This window comes from Pezoporus wallicus, unplaced genomic scaffold (genome assembly GCF_028554395.1).
Source record: "Pezoporus wallicus isolate ANWC-B61680 ecotype Strahan unplaced genomic scaffold, APGP_CSIRO_Pwel_v1 contig_6484, whole genome shotgun sequence".
Lineage (NCBI taxonomy): Eukaryota > Metazoa > Chordata > Aves > Psittaciformes > Psittacidae > Pezoporus > Pezoporus wallicus.
In genome coordinates this window covers 3,681,904-3,702,958 of record NW_026638903.1, presented here as the reverse complement: position 1 = coordinate 3,702,958, position 21,055 = coordinate 3,681,904, and the positions used below count along the sequence as shown (strand labels likewise).

At 42.5% G+C, this 21,055-nt stretch overlaps 1 protein-coding gene across 1 annotated transcript; it reads right to left on the bottom strand.

Annotated features, from left to right (window-relative positions):
• Positions 1-236: 236 nt before the first annotated feature.
• Positions 237-20,772, bottom strand: TMEM45A (transmembrane protein 45A). Its single transcript, XM_057413054.1, has 7 exons — positions 20,708-20,772; positions 8,650-8,770; positions 8,322-8,531; positions 5,989-6,201; positions 5,102-5,286; positions 2,861-3,006; positions 237-1,108 (listed from the first exon to the last, which is right to left on the bottom strand). Exons 3-7 carry the CDS (start codon positions 8,509-8,511, stop codon positions 1,015-1,017), a joined length of 828 nt encoding a protein of 275 aa, XP_057269037.1. The 5' UTR covers positions 8,512-8,531; positions 8,650-8,770; positions 20,708-20,772; the 3' UTR covers positions 237-1,014.
• Between the last annotated feature and the right edge of the window lie 283 nt (positions 20,773-21,055).

The window sequence follows — 21,055 nt, the reverse complement described above, 5'->3', positions numbered from 1 at the left end:
ATAATAAAAGAAACACTCTTCCACAGCACCAAACCTGATGAACAGGCATTATTTGAACAGGATTTTTTGTCCTGCATTAGCCTGTTTCAGAAAATAATAAGAAAATAGTATCTTTAGAAGGAGTTTTAAAGGGAAGAGGCTGTTTTCCAGAATGACCATCTTACCATGACCATCTTATCACTGATGCATGTGTAAAATGGCCGCTTGCTGGCCACCAGCACAAATTCCTTTCTCAATCCTCTGGAAAACAGAGTGTAAGTGCTGCTGTACCACAAGCTGCCCATGTCAGTCTTTTGAAAGACATATTTAGAGCAAGAGTGATGATTCGAAAGTTCTGCCCCTTAGAGGCAATGTGCTTACATGCAACATCATTTTCTGATGACTTTTGCCATATCACTTATTTCCCTTTTGTTGAGGTTGGAGCACATCCCAAACAACAGCGAGCATGGGGGAGAGCACCTGTTCTTTTCAACAGGAGAGAGCACCTCTGCTTTTCAACAGACTGTCTTTCAGCATAAAGCCACAAGCAGAGACACAGAAGTGTTATACAAGACAGCTGCAAAAATCTGATTTTTCATCTTGTACTACTCCTTCCAGGTCTGCAGAGTTATTTATGCACAGTTACTTGCAGAGCAGCAAACACATTTACTTGAACACCCTAATTATGGAAACTTGGGTCCATTCAGTAGCAGTCAGAAAGCATTTTGCTTAGCTGTTAATGAGGCAAACACACAGACTTCATCATGCCACCTTATCCAGTTCAAGTCTGTCTAATATTAGTCTGGTTTTCTTTGAATCACGTGGTAAGCTATGTACTAGTGCAACTGCTGCAGATCAATACAAAGCTTACCCTCCACCAATAAAGATGTAACTGTGCAGATGTAGACAGTACTCATGGATGATATTTGCATAGCAAGTTGTAGTAAAGAATGAATAAGATGTTAAAAAATTGCATAAATGAGGTATCAGTTAGCCTAATGGTAGAGCAGGTAAACTAGTCAAGCCATATTCATACTAAATTTCATCTTCTGATTCCTGATCTCGTTCAGATGTCTTCAGTAATCCCATTTCCATGGATTGGGACTGTTTAACCTTTGAACGAACTGCCCTGAAAACAACAAAAAATGAGAGGTCTCAATAGTAACTCTATTGTGGTTTAAGCCCAGTTGGCAACCCATAAAAAAACACGCAGCCTGCTCTCTCACCACCACCCCCCACTTTCCTCTCCCTGCTCCCGGAGGGGTGGGGTGGAGAATCAAAAGAATGTAACTCCCACGGGTTGAGATAAGACCAGTCCAGTAACTAAGGTATAACACAAACCACTGCTGCTGCCACCAATAATAATAATATTGGTAAGGGAAATAACAAGGGAAGAGAATACAACCGCTCACCACCCACTGACCAATAGCCAGCCTGACTGAGCAGTGAACTAGCCCTTCTGGGAAACTGCCCCCAGTTTATATAGTGGGCATGACGTGCTGTGGTATGGAATACCTCGTTGGTTAGTTTGGGTCAGGTGCCCTGTCTCTGCTTCCTCCTGGCTTCCCCTCCTCCCTGTCAGATCATAAGACTCACAAAGTCCTTGGTCAGTCTAAACATTTGAGCAGTAACTAAAAACATCGGTGTTATCAACGCTGTTCCCAGGCCGAAAGCCAAAACAGCACTGCACCAGCTAGTAAGAAGGAGAAAAAATGACTGCTACTGCTGAACCCAGGACAAACTCAAAGGCTTATCTGGCCATTTTTATATGGTTAAAAACTGCTTAACTCCTGCACCTCATCAGGGAGTTAGGGTGACTGGTGTATGAAGACTTGTAGTGGGCCACTGTGGAAGACATTGTAAAGATGGCTTCTGCTTTCAAGAAGAATCTGGGCAGTATTTAACCACAGGCCTTGGTTGTAAATAGCTGTATGTTAGCATGAGTGACAACTGTATAATGTGAACATGTACCATGACATTAGTATGTGCTACATTTAATGATACTACCTGAACATACTCTTTGCAAGACATGCTGCACCAGCCGCCGTTTCCAGCATCAGAAGGGATGTAAGATTTCTGTCACCTACTCTATAGTTGCCATCCTTCACACAACAAACCAGTTACCCAGCCTTGAATGTCAGTGCCTTTCAGACAAAAGATCCAAAAAGAACTGGCATCTCAGTTCTTGCAAGACTGCAAGAACTGCATGTAGCCAAAGCCTGACAAAATAGGGCTATTAGGATGGTAAGGGTAAACTGAGGGGTTAGAAGCATGTTTAGAACAGTGCAGCCAAAGGCTTGGTAAGGTCCTGCAGGCAGCTGATCACACATGGCAGAATCAGGCTCATTTTTATAACTAATTTAACACTGTGGTTGTAATTTTATCAGCATTAACACGAAAAAAAAAGCTAACTTTAGAAATGGGGGGATGAAACTGACTAGTGGAAAAGAAATCAGGTCTGATCACAGGAATTGCTAGCAATGAAACCTGTCCAATAATCTTCAGAGTCATGAAGCCTGCTGGCTAAGTCACTTGGAATTAGAGATGACCACTGGGAGAGAAGATGCTGTACGAAAAAAAACTTCTCCTACTTCTAACTTCATATGCATTTACATATATGGAACACTATTAAGAAAGAGCTTCTTTTAAGTGAGAAGCATTATCCTTTCAGAACTGTGCTTCATGAGTATTTTTCCCCTTTCTACTGAAGCAGTGAATCATGTTGTCTTCATTGATTAACAATACCTATTTTTATTTTACCTTGCAAGACAATTAATTACTTTGTAGAAAACTTGATTTGTCAGTGAGACATTTCTAAAATTAGGCTTCTGCTAGACTAAATAGACAAGTTTCCAAAGTTTTAGTGTCTCAAATAACTTACCAGCTGACAATTGTATAATTGACTGCAAGTATAAGAAAAGCAAAGGCATAATGCCAGCAATAGCACATGGTCAGGAACATCATATTGGTATGATCCATCTGATTCCATTCTGGCCTCCCATTTGGAGGATAAAGCACAAAGCCAATCTGTAATAAAATAATACATATTTAGCAAAAGTCATGCTGTATCATGTTTTGTGCTACCTATCACAAGGCAGACATCTCTTTTTTTCTAAGTGCTGATTATTTCTGTGGTTATTATTAAAAACAATTTTGCAGTCGCACTCAGATGCAATGGATTATTTTACACAGTTCTGTGCAGAAGTGCCTTTGAAGATGCAGAGCCTGTCCCAGGAAACCCCTGCTCTTGCCCAGAGAATTAAGGACCCTGCCCAACAAGTCCCATAACAATCACAGCTATGTACTCTATGGAAAGGCGCCAGTGCTCAGCCTTGTGTGGTCTGAACTGCAAACACATCACCAACAAGAAAGCCTACCCGGCCGTTTGCACTCACTCACTTCTTCCCAACAGTGTCTGGGAATGTGCTACACGATTCTGAAGATGTAAATTAATAAATAAAGGTGAACATAAGTCTATTTCTTCTGGGCCACCCAGGAAAAAGGTCAGGTTTTGAAATTACTTAAAAATGGAGCTGTCACCCAAGGCTATTCGGCCATGTGAAATACATAGCTAATTTGTACATTCAGAGTTGGAAAAGATCAAATTGATATTAATGCATAAAGTGGGAAGCTAGTAATCCTGTGGCTGCAGAGGGGTCTGCATGTCAAGCACTGGTCCTCTGTACTGCCTAATACTCTTCAGAGCCATGGCTCAGCAGTTCAGCTGAGAATTTAGGACCTAGGAAGAGGAGAGGAAGGAGGATGGGAGGAGTGCATTTTGCATTTCCATGCAGAGAATTCAATGAATGAGGGAGTTGATGATGCAGAAGTTCCCTTTACTTTTTACAAATCTGTCATGCTGCAGCCAGTACGTGGTTTTCAGTCACACATATGGTTGAAGTCTCCTGCAGGTGTGAAAAAAGCTACACTTAATTGCTTGTATTTTTAGTTCTTCAATTTTTCACTTTGAAACAAAAAACACATCGTCTCCAGAGCTAAAGAAATAACTTGCTCTAAAATTAGACTGGATGGACAACAAAGAATAAATGGTTGTGTCTAATTCCTCTCATGTAAAGCTTCTTAAATCACCAATAAAAAGTGTACAAACAGGAAAATAAACCACAAAGTGCTGCAGCACCAGGTTCTTGAGTTCACTTATAGAAAAATACTGCCGTTGAGGAGGTCTGTCTTCTTGCCAGAGCTAGTATTTAGATATTTGATTTGGTGCTGAGTGTCCAGTTCTCCTAAGAAACAGCAAACATTTTTTTTCATCATGTCTTGCCAGCATATAAAAAAGGGAAGCCAGTCTAGACATGCTGGAAAGAAAAATCTCTGGAGTGACCTCAGTTCTCCACTGTAAGATGAAACACATCAGCACTAGTGCTCCTATTTCTTTGTTATGAGATCACAGCAATTCATTAAATTCTTTCTCTTGTTCTGACAGTAGAGACAGGGTCATTATCAAATATCTGTTAATTGGATAGAATCACAAGTAAGTGAGGGCATGGAAGCTGCATTTTTGAAGAGTCCTTTTGGGAGCCACATCCTTGAAATACCACGGTTTCAGCTGGTTTTTCTTCTGCTCAGTTTCCAGAGCCCTGGAAAAGCAGGAGGCTTTGCATGACCCAGTTTCTTAACGCAGATTGGGAGCTTAAATACCTTTTGAGTTGGGCAATGTCAATGAGTGCATTGCCTCACCCATCCAGTACTCTGCTGGGCATTTATTCACCGCTCCAGCAGCTGACTGGAGATTGTCTTCATAAAGAACAGCATATATTGCTGGGCTCTAAAAACACTGCCATTTGGCTTGTGGATTTGGAACAGGACATTATAAGGGTCAGAAAGAATGGTCAGTGAACAAGGGAGAGCTCAAGAAAAGTTCCTTAGCTTTTTTATTGATAAAATGCACAAGAAGTAAAATGGCTTCTGCTTCCTCTTCTGTAAAATTGATACAAGAAATACTTTTATATCTTTAAAGGGACATTAAGAGTGCGTTGTTTTCTATGAGTCCTTTTAGGTCTGTGTTTAAAAGGCATATTACATCCCCTATGAAACCTCTTCAAAGGGCTAAATCACTAATTTTGGTGAAGGAAGAAGTTCCTAAGGCAGAAAAGTGACCTACCTGCCAGAACCAGCTGCCTTGTAATATGCAAAGGCTTGTACGAAACATCTCTAGCACAATACTGCCACGGAAGAAAACTTCCAGAAATATGCAAACAGCAGCTCCAAAGACAGCAAACAGCAGTAACTGATGAACATGGACATCCAGCATGGCTCTCCCATGAAGATGGTAGCAAAAGAGAAAACCTGGAATAAATTAAGTGATCATTTTAAGATACTTTCTTCCTTTGAAATCTCCCTGCATCTGTTTTCATAAAACAGTGAACCTTTAGCATTTCTCTTCATGCCAATATCACATTCTTAGTTGCACTAACAGCAATTTTTAAGACTAGTTCTTAAGTAGTGTGTACTCCCACTCTTCAGTTCAGACCAGGAAATTGCATGGGAAGTTGTAGCTCTGCCACCCTTCGTTTAAAACACATTAACAAAAAGTGTCATTCATCTGTGCCTGCAGTGTAACAAGAGGGATGCTATGAGATATGCTGCGTGTACAGAAAACACAAAATGAGTGGGTCTCCAGTGCAATTTCAACATATGATTGCTGTACAAGTGAAAAAGCACTCTAACTTGTGGGCCATGTCTGTACATACATTGAAGCACATACCTGAGCTACTGAGCACTTATTCAAAACAGGCTTGTGCTGCTATTTTTATAACATTTCTGTTGCTATCTAAGCCAGCTGGGAAGCACAGATACACCTCTAGGATGTGTGATCATGCTCCAGGCTGCAGTGCAGTTTAAGGAGGACCAAGACTGATCTTTCTTAGGCACTTTAGAGAGTTAAACACTCAGCTCCTGCAGGCTCATTCTCTAAGACTGATGTGAGACCCAAGACGCATTCCCCTGTGCAAGTTTCGCACACACTTCTGCAGGAAGAGGTAAACTGACCTTCAATAAACACTGCTAAAGAAAGCATCATCTTGTCCATGGCCACAGGCAGTGCACTGGTCCTGTGAGCCACAATGTCAACCAACCCTGATATGCCATAAAAGAGGTACATGGTGGCATGTTGCCAGTTCATGAGGTGATCCCAGTGCTTTTCCTCATAATTGTAGAGCTTCAGATGAGGTCCATCAGGAACAAACTGCTCAGCCACCATTCCTGCACACGAAATGAAAAGTATAACTTTTTGTCCTGATGCTTAAGGTGATGATAAGTCTTTATGCAAACAATAGAGGAAACGATATATTCCCATGCAGCGTAACACTGGTCAATTTGAGATTTAGTCTGGCTGTCTGAGGATTGCTCTGGGTGATTGCTACGTTTTCCTCCCTTCTGCCCAGTTCGGCCATTTGCAATAAAGTTTTTAACATGTCCAAATTCAAGTGAAAATTCACAGAGGTCTCAAAGATATTAATTTTATATAAATTTACAAGAAAATAGGCAGTGGGTGGAGGAGAGATGAAATAAGCTGCTTTGCTGATGGGAAGACTGCAGAGTGAGCTAGAGCATATATTAAGCATCACATAATTCAGAGAAGAGAAAGCCAGGGAAAACCAGGCTTCATCTCTGCTCCTGGTTGGACTATCTGCATCCTGCAGTTTCCAGCAGTGAACAGCTATTCTGTGCTGGGTTTTTTGTCCTAACAATTGCTATTGTAGTAGTCCTCTAACTGAATTTTTCATCTGCCTTCTCCTGTGGTTCAAACATGAGTGTAACACATGCTGAAGTCCCCAAAAGAAAGATTTACCGTTTCAGTCCCCTACAGTGTGCAGGATGGCAGAGTTCAGAATCTTAGTTCAAAGGGGATTTTTCCTATAAAGCCATAAAAGGAAATCCCTCCACTATACAGTTATTAAAAGTCCCATGAGAATGTATACCAAGTTAGTATTTGAATTGCTGCTCCATTGCCTCCCTTACCTTGGCCCCCTCAGCGTCTTACTAAATAGCTGCAGTACTCCAGCAAGAGGAAAGCTGCGTTTAGATACTTTATATCACTGAAGCTTGGGAAGGATTTAAAACGTGTTACACTTTAAAACTTCAAAGTTAAATACATTGCTTGCAAAGCACGGGCCAGCATCATGCTGTATAAGTAGATACGCTGCAGTCCAAATGCAATACTTTTCCACCTTTATTTCAAATTTCCTAACACAGAAACAACAGGGTTTACTCTTTCTGCTACTTTTACTCTTTGTCTTCACCAGGGTTTCTTGTCCGTGTTTGTGAACTGAAATTACCATACGTTAAAATAACATTTTTTTTTGTTTCATGGTGAAAATAAAAAGGCTAAATGAGTACTTTAGCCACCCAACTACCTCTAGACACTGACTGGGAGATCTGTACGAAAGACGTCCCCACTCACACCTCAAAATGAATGCTATTATTTAGGTTTTGATAATTTTTTTAAGGCATATCAAAGTACTGTACACACAGTATCTCTTCAGAGCTGATCTTGAAGAAGAGCAAGAACAAGATTTTGGCACAGCCTGCACCTTGATCAAAAACCAAGCAACTCTGAGCATCTAAAAAACAATAGCCAGATAGAATCTAAAAATCTAGTAATACTAAAAATTAAGATCCTTTTCAACTTGAAAGCTACATGTGCTGAGTTCCCCAGGCCCCCTGTTATTTAGTTTACTTATTCTAGAAAGATAAATTGCTAACATACAGCCTGCTGGAACATAAACAAGAACTAAGCACTTCCACTTGGCTGCAAAACCCACTAAACCATCCCTGTGGCTTTGTACCCAGGCCAGTCCACAACAGAAGGAGAAACAGGCCACCACCAGCACCCTGTTGCAAAAGTCCTGCAGCTATAACATCTGGAGTTCAGTCTGTCTTTGTGAATATTTTCACTTTAAATGACACCAGTGGAGAAGCATCTGCATTTACATATTTTACCAATAACTCAGTGGAGACTACCGATATCTAAGATGGTGGGATTCAAAACAGAAAAGCAATGCCCCCACAGTCTGGTGCTCCCAGTCTGCATGTGAGAGCCCCTTGCCTAAATATCTTTTCTCCCTCCCTGAAGTAGTGAACAGCATATGAACACTCGGACCAGCTGTGAACTTGTCAGGAGACTCAGCTCCAGAAGAGTGCTATGGATGGAAACCCTGTTATGATCATAAATGTGTAATTAATAGCAGTAGCCCCACTAGTTCTTAGATTCTTGGTGTTTAAAAGACAAAACACCAAAACACAATGAGATGTTTTATCAGAAAAAAAAAAAAAAAGTGTTAAAAGACATAGCATTTTCATTGTCAGCCCACCTTACTTACCGATCAGGGCAAAGACAGCTTTGATGATCCCCTCTACAAACTCCAGGTGCTGAAATCCTGCCCTGGAACCAAGGTAGCAAGCATTCTTGTTTTTTCGACAGGCATACTTCAGTGGATACTTCACTGACCACCACAAGCCAAAAAGAAGGAAAAAGCTTCCAGGGAGGGCATGCCCTTTGAAATTGCCCATGGTTTACTGCTAGCCAACACCTGAAGGTGAAGCAAATGGAGATTGATTATGGGAGTATCAGGAGAATTCTGTGGGTTATAATTTTAAAGTATCTCCTTGCGTAGATCAAAAAAAAGTATCATAGAATTAAGTACTCACACTCTATTTAAAAATGAACGTGGGTACTCATCTTCACTGGTTATTCCAAACACCCAGCTAGTCTCCCAGTTTCATAGCTGTGCAGAATCAAAGTAAAAGACCCAACTGCAAGGCATCTGATCTGAAATACAAAGCTGGCAGTTGGCAAAATGAGAGAAAAAATGCCAGAGTGTACTATGTCATGCTGTTGAAGTTATACTAGCAAAAGAGACACATGAATATTCACAATTTGGTTCTTTCACATTTAGAGGGGGTTTTCTGTTTCCTCACTCCACAAATAGAAATCAAGACAATACTTGACTGAAGGAAATCCAAGTTGTATACAGAAACAATGGGTAGCTATTCACTAATAAATTGTATTCTGTATTCCAATTTGAAGTCTTGTTATGATTTACAAACATCAAGCCATTCTCAGTATTTAATAGGTGAATTATGCACCCACAATTAGATGCACATTATCAAGTACACCAAATGCACTGAGTGATAAGGTTATTAGTTAATGTTATACAGTTATTTAAAAGCAGTGCCATTAATAAAATCTAGTAATTCTGGTCATCACCCAAACTTTAAGGAGAGTTAACTTAGCTCCAATAGCTTCTTCATTAAAGTGACAGTTTTAATATTAAATTACAATTTTTCTTTAAGCTATTATAAACTGAGTTATTGTGCCACCCAAAGGCATACTAAATCTTTGCAGAGGTTAAAATAAAAGATAACACCTTAGAAGCATTGGAAATCTATATTTTCTTTTATTATTGTGGCTGATTTACAAATCTGATCACCACACTACACTGTTAGCTATCTGTTTGTGAATAGAATATGGAGGCTCTGGTATATTTTTCTTTCCAGTAAGTATTTTGTACAGTCAGCTCTGCATAAGAAGTTTTAAACTGTGGCTTGTGGGCCATAGAGTACTTGCAGATGGTTCACATAATGCTGTCTAGTCACGTAGCGTGAGCTCTCTCCTGTTTCTGGAGCCTAAGCTCCACTGAAAGCATTATTTTGCATTATTTTGAAGAAGAGAAACTTGCACAGGTCCTGAAGCTGCCATAAGACTATTACTCAACTGCATGAGGAAACACGACCTATATAGCCACAAACAAGAATCAAAAAACCACAAATGTTCATGTGTTGCATGAGGCAGGCTGTGATTTAAACAGGGATGCTGAAGAATGTCCTGCCTCTGCTGCCTGTCCCCTCCTCTTCTAAGAGCTGATGTCTTCCAGTATAAGTGCTGCAGAAGGAGAGGGGTTAGTTTTAAAAGCTTTCCCTGGATAAAACTCCACTTAGATAATTCCTACGGAAGTATTACTGAAGTACAAGAAAAGGGAAATGTGATATTGGTTGCCCAAGCAAGGCCATTTCTGGGTGTGTCCTCAGAGGTGCCAAGTGCTGGCATCTGAGCATACCTTTTACTTCATACTGGAAGGAAATCACTCAGAGGTGGCTGTCCTAAGCCCTGGGAAGGCTCCTGAGGAAGCAGCACCTGGCAGCCATGGGGCAGCCAAAGAAAGAACAAGAGACATGTTTATCTATTCTTATGAAATGTAGAGGACTCTGTTTGGGATTTCTGCTGTCTGGGAAGGGCTCCTGCGTGCTACTTGTCTTCTGTTAACTAGAAAAGCAAGGGTGCCATGCCTAGAGCTGTTGTGGGAGGCTTTGCCTCACCTGGTGGTTGGCTAGCCACCCTGATCAGGACAGCAAAAGCTGTGAGGAGGAGCAAGCAATGACAGACATGGTAGGCAGCTCTCAGCATGGGCCCCCAGCCACCAGGACAGTGATGACCACCTCCATCCCACTCACAAAATGCTGAATTAATCTCTAAATCTCCCTGGGGCTGAGCATGTGTTAGTGGTGCTAAATCAGCCTGCTTGTGAGCTGAGCATCTCCGGTCCTAGCGCAGGGTGGGCTGGGAAGTGGTGGAGGAGGAGGTGGTAGTCCAAGGGTTGGGAGAGCCTTTCTCTGCTTCCTCTGCCTCCCTCAACACCTTGAAAGCTCTGCTAAGTTTACATCTGTTTTATTTGCAGGTGGGGAAAGCACTGCTCAGTCTTGAGAAGCCTATAGCACAGACAGGCACTAAGTGGTGTGGCTGGGGGGCTCAGCCCCACAGGTTAGACCCAACCCCATGGTGTCGTTGAAGAGGTACTTCATTCTGGGATGTCTTTAGTTCAATGAATCTGCCCAGCTTGTGCATCACTGCCAGTACTCACTGCACCATAGTTTGCCTCAAAAACAGGCAATATTCATAGGAGCTAATTAGACAGTTGCCTAAACTGTGCTTTAAACTTTGAAATGCTTGTTTTGCTTTGGAAGCCTTAATTTCTAGTTCTTCTAAAACTTCCTGGCCTGAAAGGCATTGTAGCACATTGTTTTTTTCCCTTCCTTGCATGAAAGTAAGAGGGGAAGAGTGGAGAGTGGCCTTTCCTCACCATATGTCTGATCTCACTGAATACTATTCCTTAGAAGGACTTTATTCATTAGATACTATTCAACAGCTACTGAGCATTTTAAATAGGAAGATTTACCCTGTAACTCACATCACCTACATCAAAGGGAGATGCTGGATTAAAAAGGTAAATTAAACCTGTGAAAAGCCTCCCTTTAGGAGAGTACAGTAACAGTAAGAGTCAAAATGAACAACAGTGTGCTAATGGCATTTGTAGTGCACTGTATAGAAAACTTCAAAAGTAATTCTCAGTCTGTAAATTCACACCTGGGTTAGCTAGAGCTCTAATCACTGCAGGATATTTCTGCCTTAAATCTGGGTAATCTACCAGGATACTCTGTTTAAAACTATTTTTTGCTTTTAAGAACAAGGGAAGTCTGATACAGAAGCTACCGTTGCATATCCGAAATAAACAAAACAGAACCAGAAAAATTGATGTTTTGCTGTAAGCAATACAATCACATATTATTTCTTTAGAGAGTGTAAACTTCAGCTTGAGTTTGTCCGAAAATGTTGGGAATTATTTGTGGGATCTCTCTAAAAAGAGACATATCAGATCTGTGAGTCAGCTGCTATGGCACACCTTTGGAACACTGACTCTCAGCACAGTGGGCTTCAGAAAGGATTTACATCGATTACACTTTAAATCCTTAGTAAACTTGAAAACATTATGACAGAAATCACCTTAAACTTTGAATTCATGAATTTTCTCTAATCAGGCCCGAGAGTGTATTTTGGTGAGGCTAGAAGTCAAATGCCACCACCCACAGTTTTGATGTGACTGAGAAGTTTTGCCTACAAGTAAACCAGGTGATATTGCATAGTTTGGGGGCTTAGAATGACACTGATGGAGCCAGCCTGTTACGATATGTCAGGTGCTATTGGATAAAGATGGCATCAGCATGTTATGATAATACTCAGTAAATTTGAGGGCTTATTTTTTTACAGAACTTTATCCCATAAGGTAGTAGACAAATCACTGGAGGACTGAAGCTGTAACCTGTGCAAATCCCAGGCCCTCTTTTATCCTCAGTGATTTCAGGGCCAGGGGTGCTGGGAGAGCACCAGCCATGCTCTCGGCAGCAAACCTTCCTTGCTGCCCGTCACCTTCCCCTAAAGAGCATCATCTGCCAGAGACTCAAGTAGAGAAAATCCCAAGGCTACCTCAGAGCTGAGTGCCATGAGCTCTGGGTTTGGTCATGCAGGGTCTGCTCATGCTCCCTCCACTGCCCCTCAAAGCCACCCACTCACACCAGGTGCTGCATGAGTACCTGCTGTGAGTGACCTCCTTGCGCAGCCTCAACTCTATCCAAATCCTGCCCCTAAGCTTGCCAGGCAATGCCAGTGCTGATGCCTACAAGAGACATATAGACAGCCAACATCACCCAGTCACAGGCCTTGCCATGTATGACAAGGTTTGGCTTTCCAGTGAGCATATACTAACCATTGCTGATCAAATCGCCCGTTACCTGCTCTGTGCACCCCCAGGATCCCTACCCAGGGGCCCATGGTCACAAGGCAACAGGAGAAAAAGGTAATGAGGTGTAAATGTAGTCAATGTAGTTTAGAAATTCCTAAGTACCAGGCAACTTTTCTGCAGCTGACTGGAATGAGGTGCAACAATAATTTACAGCTACTTGTTACCTATGAATGTGAGATGCTTTTTGTTTTTTCACACATGAAAACTCCAAGCATGATTTTTCTTGCAATAATCACACAAAACTCTGCAAGATTGAGGCTTTCCCAGCAATTAGAAAGCTGCATAGTATTGCATAAGTGCTTTACACTCCAACTTTGCCAACCAAATGCGATTGTTGATGTTTGCCTACAAATTCCCTATGTAGCAGTGTACCTGGGATGTTCATCCCTTGGCTGAGGCTGTATCTTACTCCCTGGGTCAGAACGGAACGGTGAATCTGCTGGCAACAGACAGGATGATGAGCAAAGGCAGTTTCTGAATGAGCATTCAGGAAAATAAATTGTGAAATCCATGAGCGGGTCCTGAAGGAGCTGGCAAATGAAGTTGCTAAGCCACTGGCCATCATATTTGAGAAATCATGGCAGTCAGGTGAAGTTCCCAATGACTGGAAAAAGGGAAATGTAGCCCCCATTTTCAAGAAGGGGAAAATGGATGACCTGGGGAATTACAGACCAGTCAGTCTCACCTCTGCGCCTGGCAAAATCTTGGAGCAGATTCTCCTGGAAGTCATGCTAAGGCACATGAAAAACAACAAGGTGCTTGGTGACAGCCAGCATGGCTTCACTAAGGGGAAATCCTGTCTGACCAATTTGGTGGCCTTCTATGATGAGGCTATGGAACTGATGGACAGAGTAGAGCAGTTGATGTCATCTACCTGGACTTGTGCAGAGCGTTCGACACTGTCCCACACAATATCCTTGTCTCTAAATTGGAGGGACATCAATTTGATAGGTGGATCGCTTGGTGGATAAAGAACTGGCTGGATGGCCGCACACCAAGAGTTGTGGTCAATGGCTCAATGTCCAGCTGGAGACCAGTAACGAGTGGTGTCCCTCAGGGATCGGTGTTGGGACCGGTCTTGTTCAACATCTTTGTCAGTGACATGGACAGTGGGATTGAGTGCGCCCTCAGCAAGTTTGCCAATGACACCAAGCTGTGTGGTTCAGTTGATAACCTGGAGGGAAGGAATGCCATCCAGAGGGACCTTGACACGCTTGTGAGGTGGGCTGATGCCAGCCTCATGAAGTTTAACCATGACAAGTGCAAGGTCCTACAGCTGGGTCGGAGCAATCCCAGGCACAGCTACAGGTTGGGCAGAGAAGAGATTCAGAGCAGCCCTGCAGAGAAGGACTTGGGGGTGTTGATTGATGAGAAAATGAACATGAGCCAGCTTCAGTGTGCGCTTGCAGCCCAGAAAGCCAACTGTATCCTGGGCTGCATCAAAAGGAGTGTGACCAGCAGGTCGAAGAAGGTGATCCTGCCACATTACTCTGCTCTTGTGAGACCTCACTTGGAGTATTGTGTGCAGTTCTGGTGTCCTCAACATAAAAAGGACATGGAACTGTTGGAACAAGTCCAGAGGAGGGCCATGAGGATGATCAGGGGACTGGAGCACCTCCTGTATGAAGATGGGCTGAGGAAGTTGTGTCTGTTCAGCCTGGAGAAGGCTGCGTGGAGACCTCATAGCAGCCTTCGAGTATCTGAAGGGGGCCTACAGGGATGCTGGAGAGGGACTCTTCGTTGGGGGCTGTAGTGATAGGACAAGGGGTAATGGGTTAAAACTTAAACAGGGAAAGTTTAGATTGGATATAAGGAGGAAATTCTTTACTGTGACGGTGGTGAGGCACTGGAACGGGTTGCCCAGGGAGGCTGTGAATGCTCCATCCCTGGCAATGTTCAAGACCAGGTTGGACAAGGCCTTGGGTGATATGGTTTAGTGTGAGGTGTCCCTGCCCATGGCAGGGGGGCTGGAACTTGATGATCTTAAGGTCCTTTCCAACCCTAACTATTCTATGATTCTATGATTCTAAAAGGTATGCATTTTTGTGCGTATTAAAAGCTGTCTTTTAATCCAGAAAATTACTTCACTTACACCAGAAGAAGCATGAAAGGCAGGCAAGAAACAGACCTACATGATTGATTTAAATGCTTCCCAACTTCCTGGGGAAGAATGTTTCCTAACATCTACAAGTCTGATTCCTGATCTCTTAAGTCCCATGTGGGGACTAAGGCAAAACTTGCAAGTGGTATGAAGAAACTTAGGGCTACTTAGATGGCTTCTCAAAGAGTTAGATTAATCCCCTTTTCCACCTTATCTCTTTAAAAAAAGCCAGAGGCTCAAGCAGCATAACCTGCACCGGATGGAGACGCAAGCAGTAGCTCAGGCAGAACTAGCCCTGAAGCAGGCAGCTTCCCTTCCCTACACATTCTCCTGCCACAGCAGTATGCCTTGCAATTTCCTGTGTTTATCAAGCTCTGCATGATGTTAAATAGGACTGTTGACCAGAAATGAGGGTTTTTTTTTCCAGAAATGACACAAGTGATGAAGCCACAGACTCACACTTCTGCAATAGATTCATTTCTGCTACGGAGCCATATGATAACAGAAGCTGAACACAAAGATTTACTGCAACGGTAAAACTGTGCTAGATTAGGAAAAAATATGTGGCGTTTATAATATTTGATAGAAAATGTTTTTATCCATAACACCTGCAAGAACTGATCATGATGTCAGTGAGAATAATGCACCCAGATAAGAGGAGGAAATAACCAATTCACAAACACTTCCTAATCAGTGCACAAGATAGGATCATACAGCTTCTACGGAAAACTAGAATCCAGCAAACTTGAATGCATCCAAGAGAAAGAAAATATCAGATAAGTTTAGTTCAGTACCAAAGTTTCCTACTTGAAGTTAAAGACATATTCACAAGGCATGTGCCTTTTACCCTTCAGCCATTAAATTGTAAATATGGAGACCAGCACAGATCTGAAAACCAATGTCTGCTGTAATTACTTTGTTCACTAAATGCAGTACTGATTTAAAAATGGCTAAAAGTATTTCAGCAACTACAGCCCCACATTTCCAGATGAGGTCGCTGCTCTGGTGTTAAGAAAATACTCAGCTGGCACCTATAGGTCTTTCAGAATTGAACTGAAAGTACTAAAGCTAATGAAAGCAGGACTCAAGACTTCTTGAAATGCTAAAAACTGACAGTACAGCCTTTATATTTTTGGCTTAAGTATGTGGGAGGTAAGGATTTTCAGATTTAAAAAAAAAAAAGAGAAAAAAAAAAAGTCATGAGTAGGCATCTCTGAAGCCTGTAAGAGAAGAATTCAACCCTTGGCAAAATCTTTAGGCCTACAAGACACAGATGAAACCCAAAAATCCTAAAGAGATTATGTCAAGAAATCTATATACTGGGCTAAGAAACAAGAGACTCCAAAAGGCAATTTCTCATAGTGCTGAGTTTGGTCCCACAACCTGAACCACTCTACTTTTTCCAGTGCCTTGCATTTGTCAACAACAGCTCCTTCCCAGATACTTGTCCTTCTCAGCCCTTTGAGTGATCTTCACTGTAGTTTTTTATCTCTCATGACTCTCAGTTTTCTGGCTTTTTCCATGTTTTCAGTGTGACTCTCTGCTCCCATAGCCAAGCCAAGATAACTCCAGGGGTTATCCAGGGACAACGAACACTCCTTAATGATCATACCATTGGCTCTTGGTATCAGAGCAGCTGCTAGTCTGTGGATATGAAATTTTCTGTCTTCAGGACTGCCAATTTGGAGGCTTTTATTCAGACCAACACGAACTCAAAAAAACATACACACACAAAAGAAATAAAATCTTGCAATTATATAGGATACATAAGAGTTGGTTTTTCCTATGAAAGATTCATAGTTTCTTTATTGGCCATAAAACCTAGTATTTCCTAGCACTGCCTGAAATAAAGGGTAAATTATCATGGGTATGTGAGCAAACTATTCCAGCAGTGAGAGTGCCACCTCCTGCAAGAGGATGCTTGGGTTCATCCACCACAGCCACTTTCCTGCCCCTAGTAGCCCCGCGGTAGCTGCTGCCTCCTGCAGGGTGACCTTCTAGGCTCTGCCCCCTGCAGAGCAGCAGTTCCCTTCCCCTGAAGGTGAGGTGCTGCTGGTGCACAGCTCCTCTCCTCCCAACGCAGCAGACTCGAGCAAGGTTTTGACTGTGTGCAGCAGCAGCTGAGTACTACCGGGCAGACGGTGTGGTGGAAGGACATGCTGCGACATCCCACTGCTGCGCTGCAGGAGCTCTTCATTGGCATACAAGAATGGCTCCCCTATTAGTGCTTCCTGGTTTTAACATGAATTGTGGCAGCTAGTGAAATTCCTATATGCTCTCTTTTTTAACAGTTAATTCCTTTTATTGTCCTTAAAACAATCAGAGACATTTCAATAAAAAACCTCTGCAGGACCCTAGATATTCTTGAAGGTCCATAGCCAAGCAGAGGTCACGCTACCAGTAAGAAGACTGCTCCTTGGAGACCAGACAAAAAATGGTTTTGTATGGTGTAATCCCTGAATCTTGCTTGTAGTTCCAGAGGTGCTCAACTACATGTTCTTTGTTTCCTGATAGACAGGCTAGGAAAATGTCAAGAGAGCTAAAGTTTGATGATTGAGGGAAATGAAATAAAATATGGTTTAGTCTTTATTGGCATCCCTTTTATGGACCTACAGTGTCTTAACAATTGAGTCAGGGCTTCAGTGGAAAAATCTTGTAAGACAGCAAAGCTCACAGGACCACCAGACTATGACAAATATTTATAATAAATAGAGATAACAACCCAGGCTGTGAAAGATTCTGCATTTGACACTTACAGAGCTCTTTACAGACTGCTAGAAGTTGCTGCAATTGTTATGTTTCCAAATACTTATGAAAAGAAGACACAAGCCCCCCCCAAAAAAAAGAGAGGGGAAGGGGAGTACATTGAGAAAATTCAGTGTTTGAATGGTCTAAAAAGGTACTTTCTGCCTGAAAAGAAGCCAAATCTGAAAAAGAAAAGTGAGGAATTCTGTTCCTGGAGAAGGACTTGTCTGACCACAATATGGTTATAATTCTTTGGTTGCAAGCATTGCTCCCTTAACATAACTACCAGTGACTATGCAGAAAAGGCATTAAGATTTCTCTTCATTATGTACAGTACTAGATAATGGGCTGGCTGAATTACAATTACTCATTAATAAAAGATGGTAAGCAGAAGTGTGATGCTGTGCATACTAGTAAGCTTTCAGTTTAAAGACAGTCTCAAATCGACAAAAACTGGGAGGGAGCTCATCTCAGCAAATGCAAGAGCTCTGGTAAGTCCATGACGGTGTTCACAGGAAGGACTCAATTTTCTTACAGAAGAAATTACAAATGGGGTCAGTTAGCCAATGTGATGCTTGTAACAGCTCATACCTGGACAACAAGCAGGTGATACTTCTCCTGTCCCCTGCTAGGGAGGAGACTGGAAACCAGGGGTACGTGTGTCCAGAATATTGGCCTCTAGTGTTAAATTGCTGCATTTTGCTGTCTCCTCTTGCTGAGGTCCAGCCACTTTTCTTAAACCTGTGCTTTCTGAAGTTATTTGATTAAATGGTTTGTAAACTTCAGCCATCCAGTCTGGCTGTGGTGTACCGTTAGGTAGTGTATGTCTTCAGGGCTTTTATATAGAAAACAAAGTGATTCAAAATAAATCTCCCAGATTTGGATGCTGTAGCAAATGATGTGAGTGCTTGAGGCTTGCAACATTATGTTGTGATATGAAAAAAAATTAAAAGCTTTCTTGTCAGTAATTTCCATAAAGCTATGCAACAGAGCAGGTGGGATTTGCACCTTGAGCTTTGCCTTGGCTGACTTGTCTTTGACCCTGCTGAGATCAGGGTGTTTGATATACTGCTTGCATCCAGGTAACTGAATGCACTGCATCCTATCAACTATTGCTTGGGGGAAACACACTCTCAACAGCAGAAAGCTGTGTGGATCAGAAAAGAAAGAGAAACACTAATGAATAAATGGGGACACTGGCAAAACAGTCTGAAATGTTGGTAATAGCTGTGAGTTAGCCCATCTAGAAAAATCAAAAGGCATCAGGGAAAGAGGTATAGTTCCTCTTTACAGGACTACCTCATACTCACTAAATGGGAATCAGTTTGTGCTAATGCAACATTAGCAGAAACTGAAGAGTCCTCTTAATGCAAGGCTACAGTAGCAGAGGCTTCAGCTCCTGCTTCCCCTCAGACAACAGAATTAATAGAGGGACCAAGAACAATGTTATGGAGCTGGAGCTTTGTAATTCAATCAGAGTAGCAGCTGCACAGGGGGCTGTATCCTCTTCCAAAACCACTGGTCTTACAGATGCTACCCTCTGTACCTTAGAAATGCCTCAAGTGCTAGGTTATGTGGAGCAAGAGTTTTAGAATTTTGCTCAGATAGAACTGAAATGTTACAGCAGGCCCTAATTTAGGCAGAAATTGATTAGGAGGGACTTAAGTCTCCTTCTTATCTTCTGGAGCAAAAGACAGTGCCAGAACTGAAGGTCTGGGTCGTGCCACGCAATAAGACAGGAGTGCCACAGTAGAGTGCCACCCTACTGAAAACTAAGATATTGCAAAAACAATGTTTAATTCTTTATAATCTATGGGTTTAGGAACCTGCCTTGCTCATAGCTAGGAAGAGACAACCAAAATGACTACTGCTGCCAATTGCAAGTGAGCATGAGCGTGTTTGGACACATCTAACAAATAGAGTAGGAGCCAGTTGACAAGAGTTTTGATGCTTGATTCATGTACGTCTTCAGACGGAAACAAGGGGGCCCATTTTTTGTGCTGCTCTACTGGCCACCTGCAGTACTGAGTAAAATGATGCTTCCAGGCAGGCTTGGTTTGCAAGAAAAGAGTAAGCAGGGAGCAGTTTGCCTAAACACAGGCATGATTATTGAAGCCACTCATTAGGTTCATTTGACTTTCCTTTCCAAGCAGTTATTTCTAACCACACTCTCCACAACTGAGAAAAATCAGTCTGGTTTACCCAGCTCCATTTCTAAAGAGAAGCATACAGGAAAAGCCCATGTAAGCAACCCAGAAAAGCAGAAAAGACATCTGAGCAAACTTCAGCAAGGTAATCCCAGAGGCAGTGATGAATTTTCATCTAAAATGGATATAGAATACATTCCTTAAACAAATTACAAAGTGCAAATTACTGGTGACTTACAGTATGACATATACCATAATTTAAAGAGGTCTACAGAAACAGTAATGTAAGGTGATGCAAACAAAGTTATACATACTGGAGAAATCACAAGTTCTAGGTAGGTAATTGCATAGTTATTATCAAATATTCATTTTAAAAATTAAGAAGCATAAATATTTTGGTTTTAAGCACTTCAGTTCCTAAGCTCTGAAATATCAGAAAAATTAAATATTTGATACTGTGTTAAGTAATAAGTGTTATTAAGAGAGAAGAAAAAATGAAACAAATCTGAACATATCCAGGGACTGAAAGTGTTTTTCCAAGGGATACTCTGTTTTGAAATAGAATAGAGAAGCTGAGATAATCTAATTTGAAGGTTTCTCTCATACATTAAATATTCTTATGGCTACATTTAAATTCTCTTGATTTTGCCTGGAGATTCAAGTTTGGATGTACATTTCCATTTGAGTAACCCAAGGAGGAGGGAGGGAGTTAAAAAAAACAAATCACACAAGAAACTCAAAACTAAACCAAATGTTTACTCACACCCGTAACACTTAATTCCCCCTTTGTTTAACCACCCTGAACCACTGCTGCAAAAACTGTCGTACATAGGGTAAAATACTCCAGGGCTCCAGATGTATTTTAACACCAGCAACCTCCGCCGAAGATACTTCGGATTTAAAAGTCGCTTCAGGGCTTTTTACCTCAGGAGTGCCCCTCATGGACAGACCTAAGGCAAACATGGAGCAGCAGTTGTCCTTTCACAAGGGAATATGAAACACCCCCACCCCTATAGCCGCCGCCCTCCCTGCCTTCAGACCGCTCTGCCCGCACTGCGCGGAGGAGCAGCCTGCGCGGGGTAGACCTCCATCCCTTCCCGCCGCTCTCCCGGGGCTGAGGAGACTCGGGCTGCCCTTACCTCGCAGCCTCTTCCTTCGCCTTTCCTCGCCCCGTCCAAGGGGTTTCGCAGCCGGCCCGGGTTCCTCCAGCTGCCCCAGCCAGGCTCTGGAGGCCGCGGGACCCTCCAGCTGCTCCATCCAGGGGATGCGCCGCGACTGCCCAGATGTTCCTTCCCTTGGCGGCCCCGTGGGGGGCGGGCGGTTTCCTCCCCTCCTGGTCGGGGAGGACCCGGGGCAGAGCCAAATAAAAGGGCTCGGGACAGAGAGAGGCTTCTGCTGAATCCGCGCTTCGCGGTGCCTGTGCCCCCCTCCTGCCCCGTTTTCCAGGGAAAGCAGCCTGGAGCGGGCAGGGTTGGGGGCAGCTCATG

What these genes read in the sequence shown, in the direction of transcription:
- TMEM45A (XM_057413054.1), bottom strand. Translation starts at nt 8,511, where the DNA reads ATGGGCAATTTCAAAGGGCATGCCCTCCCTGGAAGCTTTTTCCTTCTT. An exon ending in AGCTGTCTTTGCCCTGATCG is followed by an intron (nt 6,202 to 8,321) that starts GTAAGTAAGGTG and finishes TTTCGTGTGCAG; the next exon opens with GAATGGTGGCTGAGCAGTTT. An exon ending in AATTATACAATTGTCAGCTG is followed by an intron (nt 1,109 to 2,860) that starts GTAAGTTATTTG and finishes TGTTGTTTTCAG; the next exon opens with GGCAGTTCGTTCAAAGGTTA.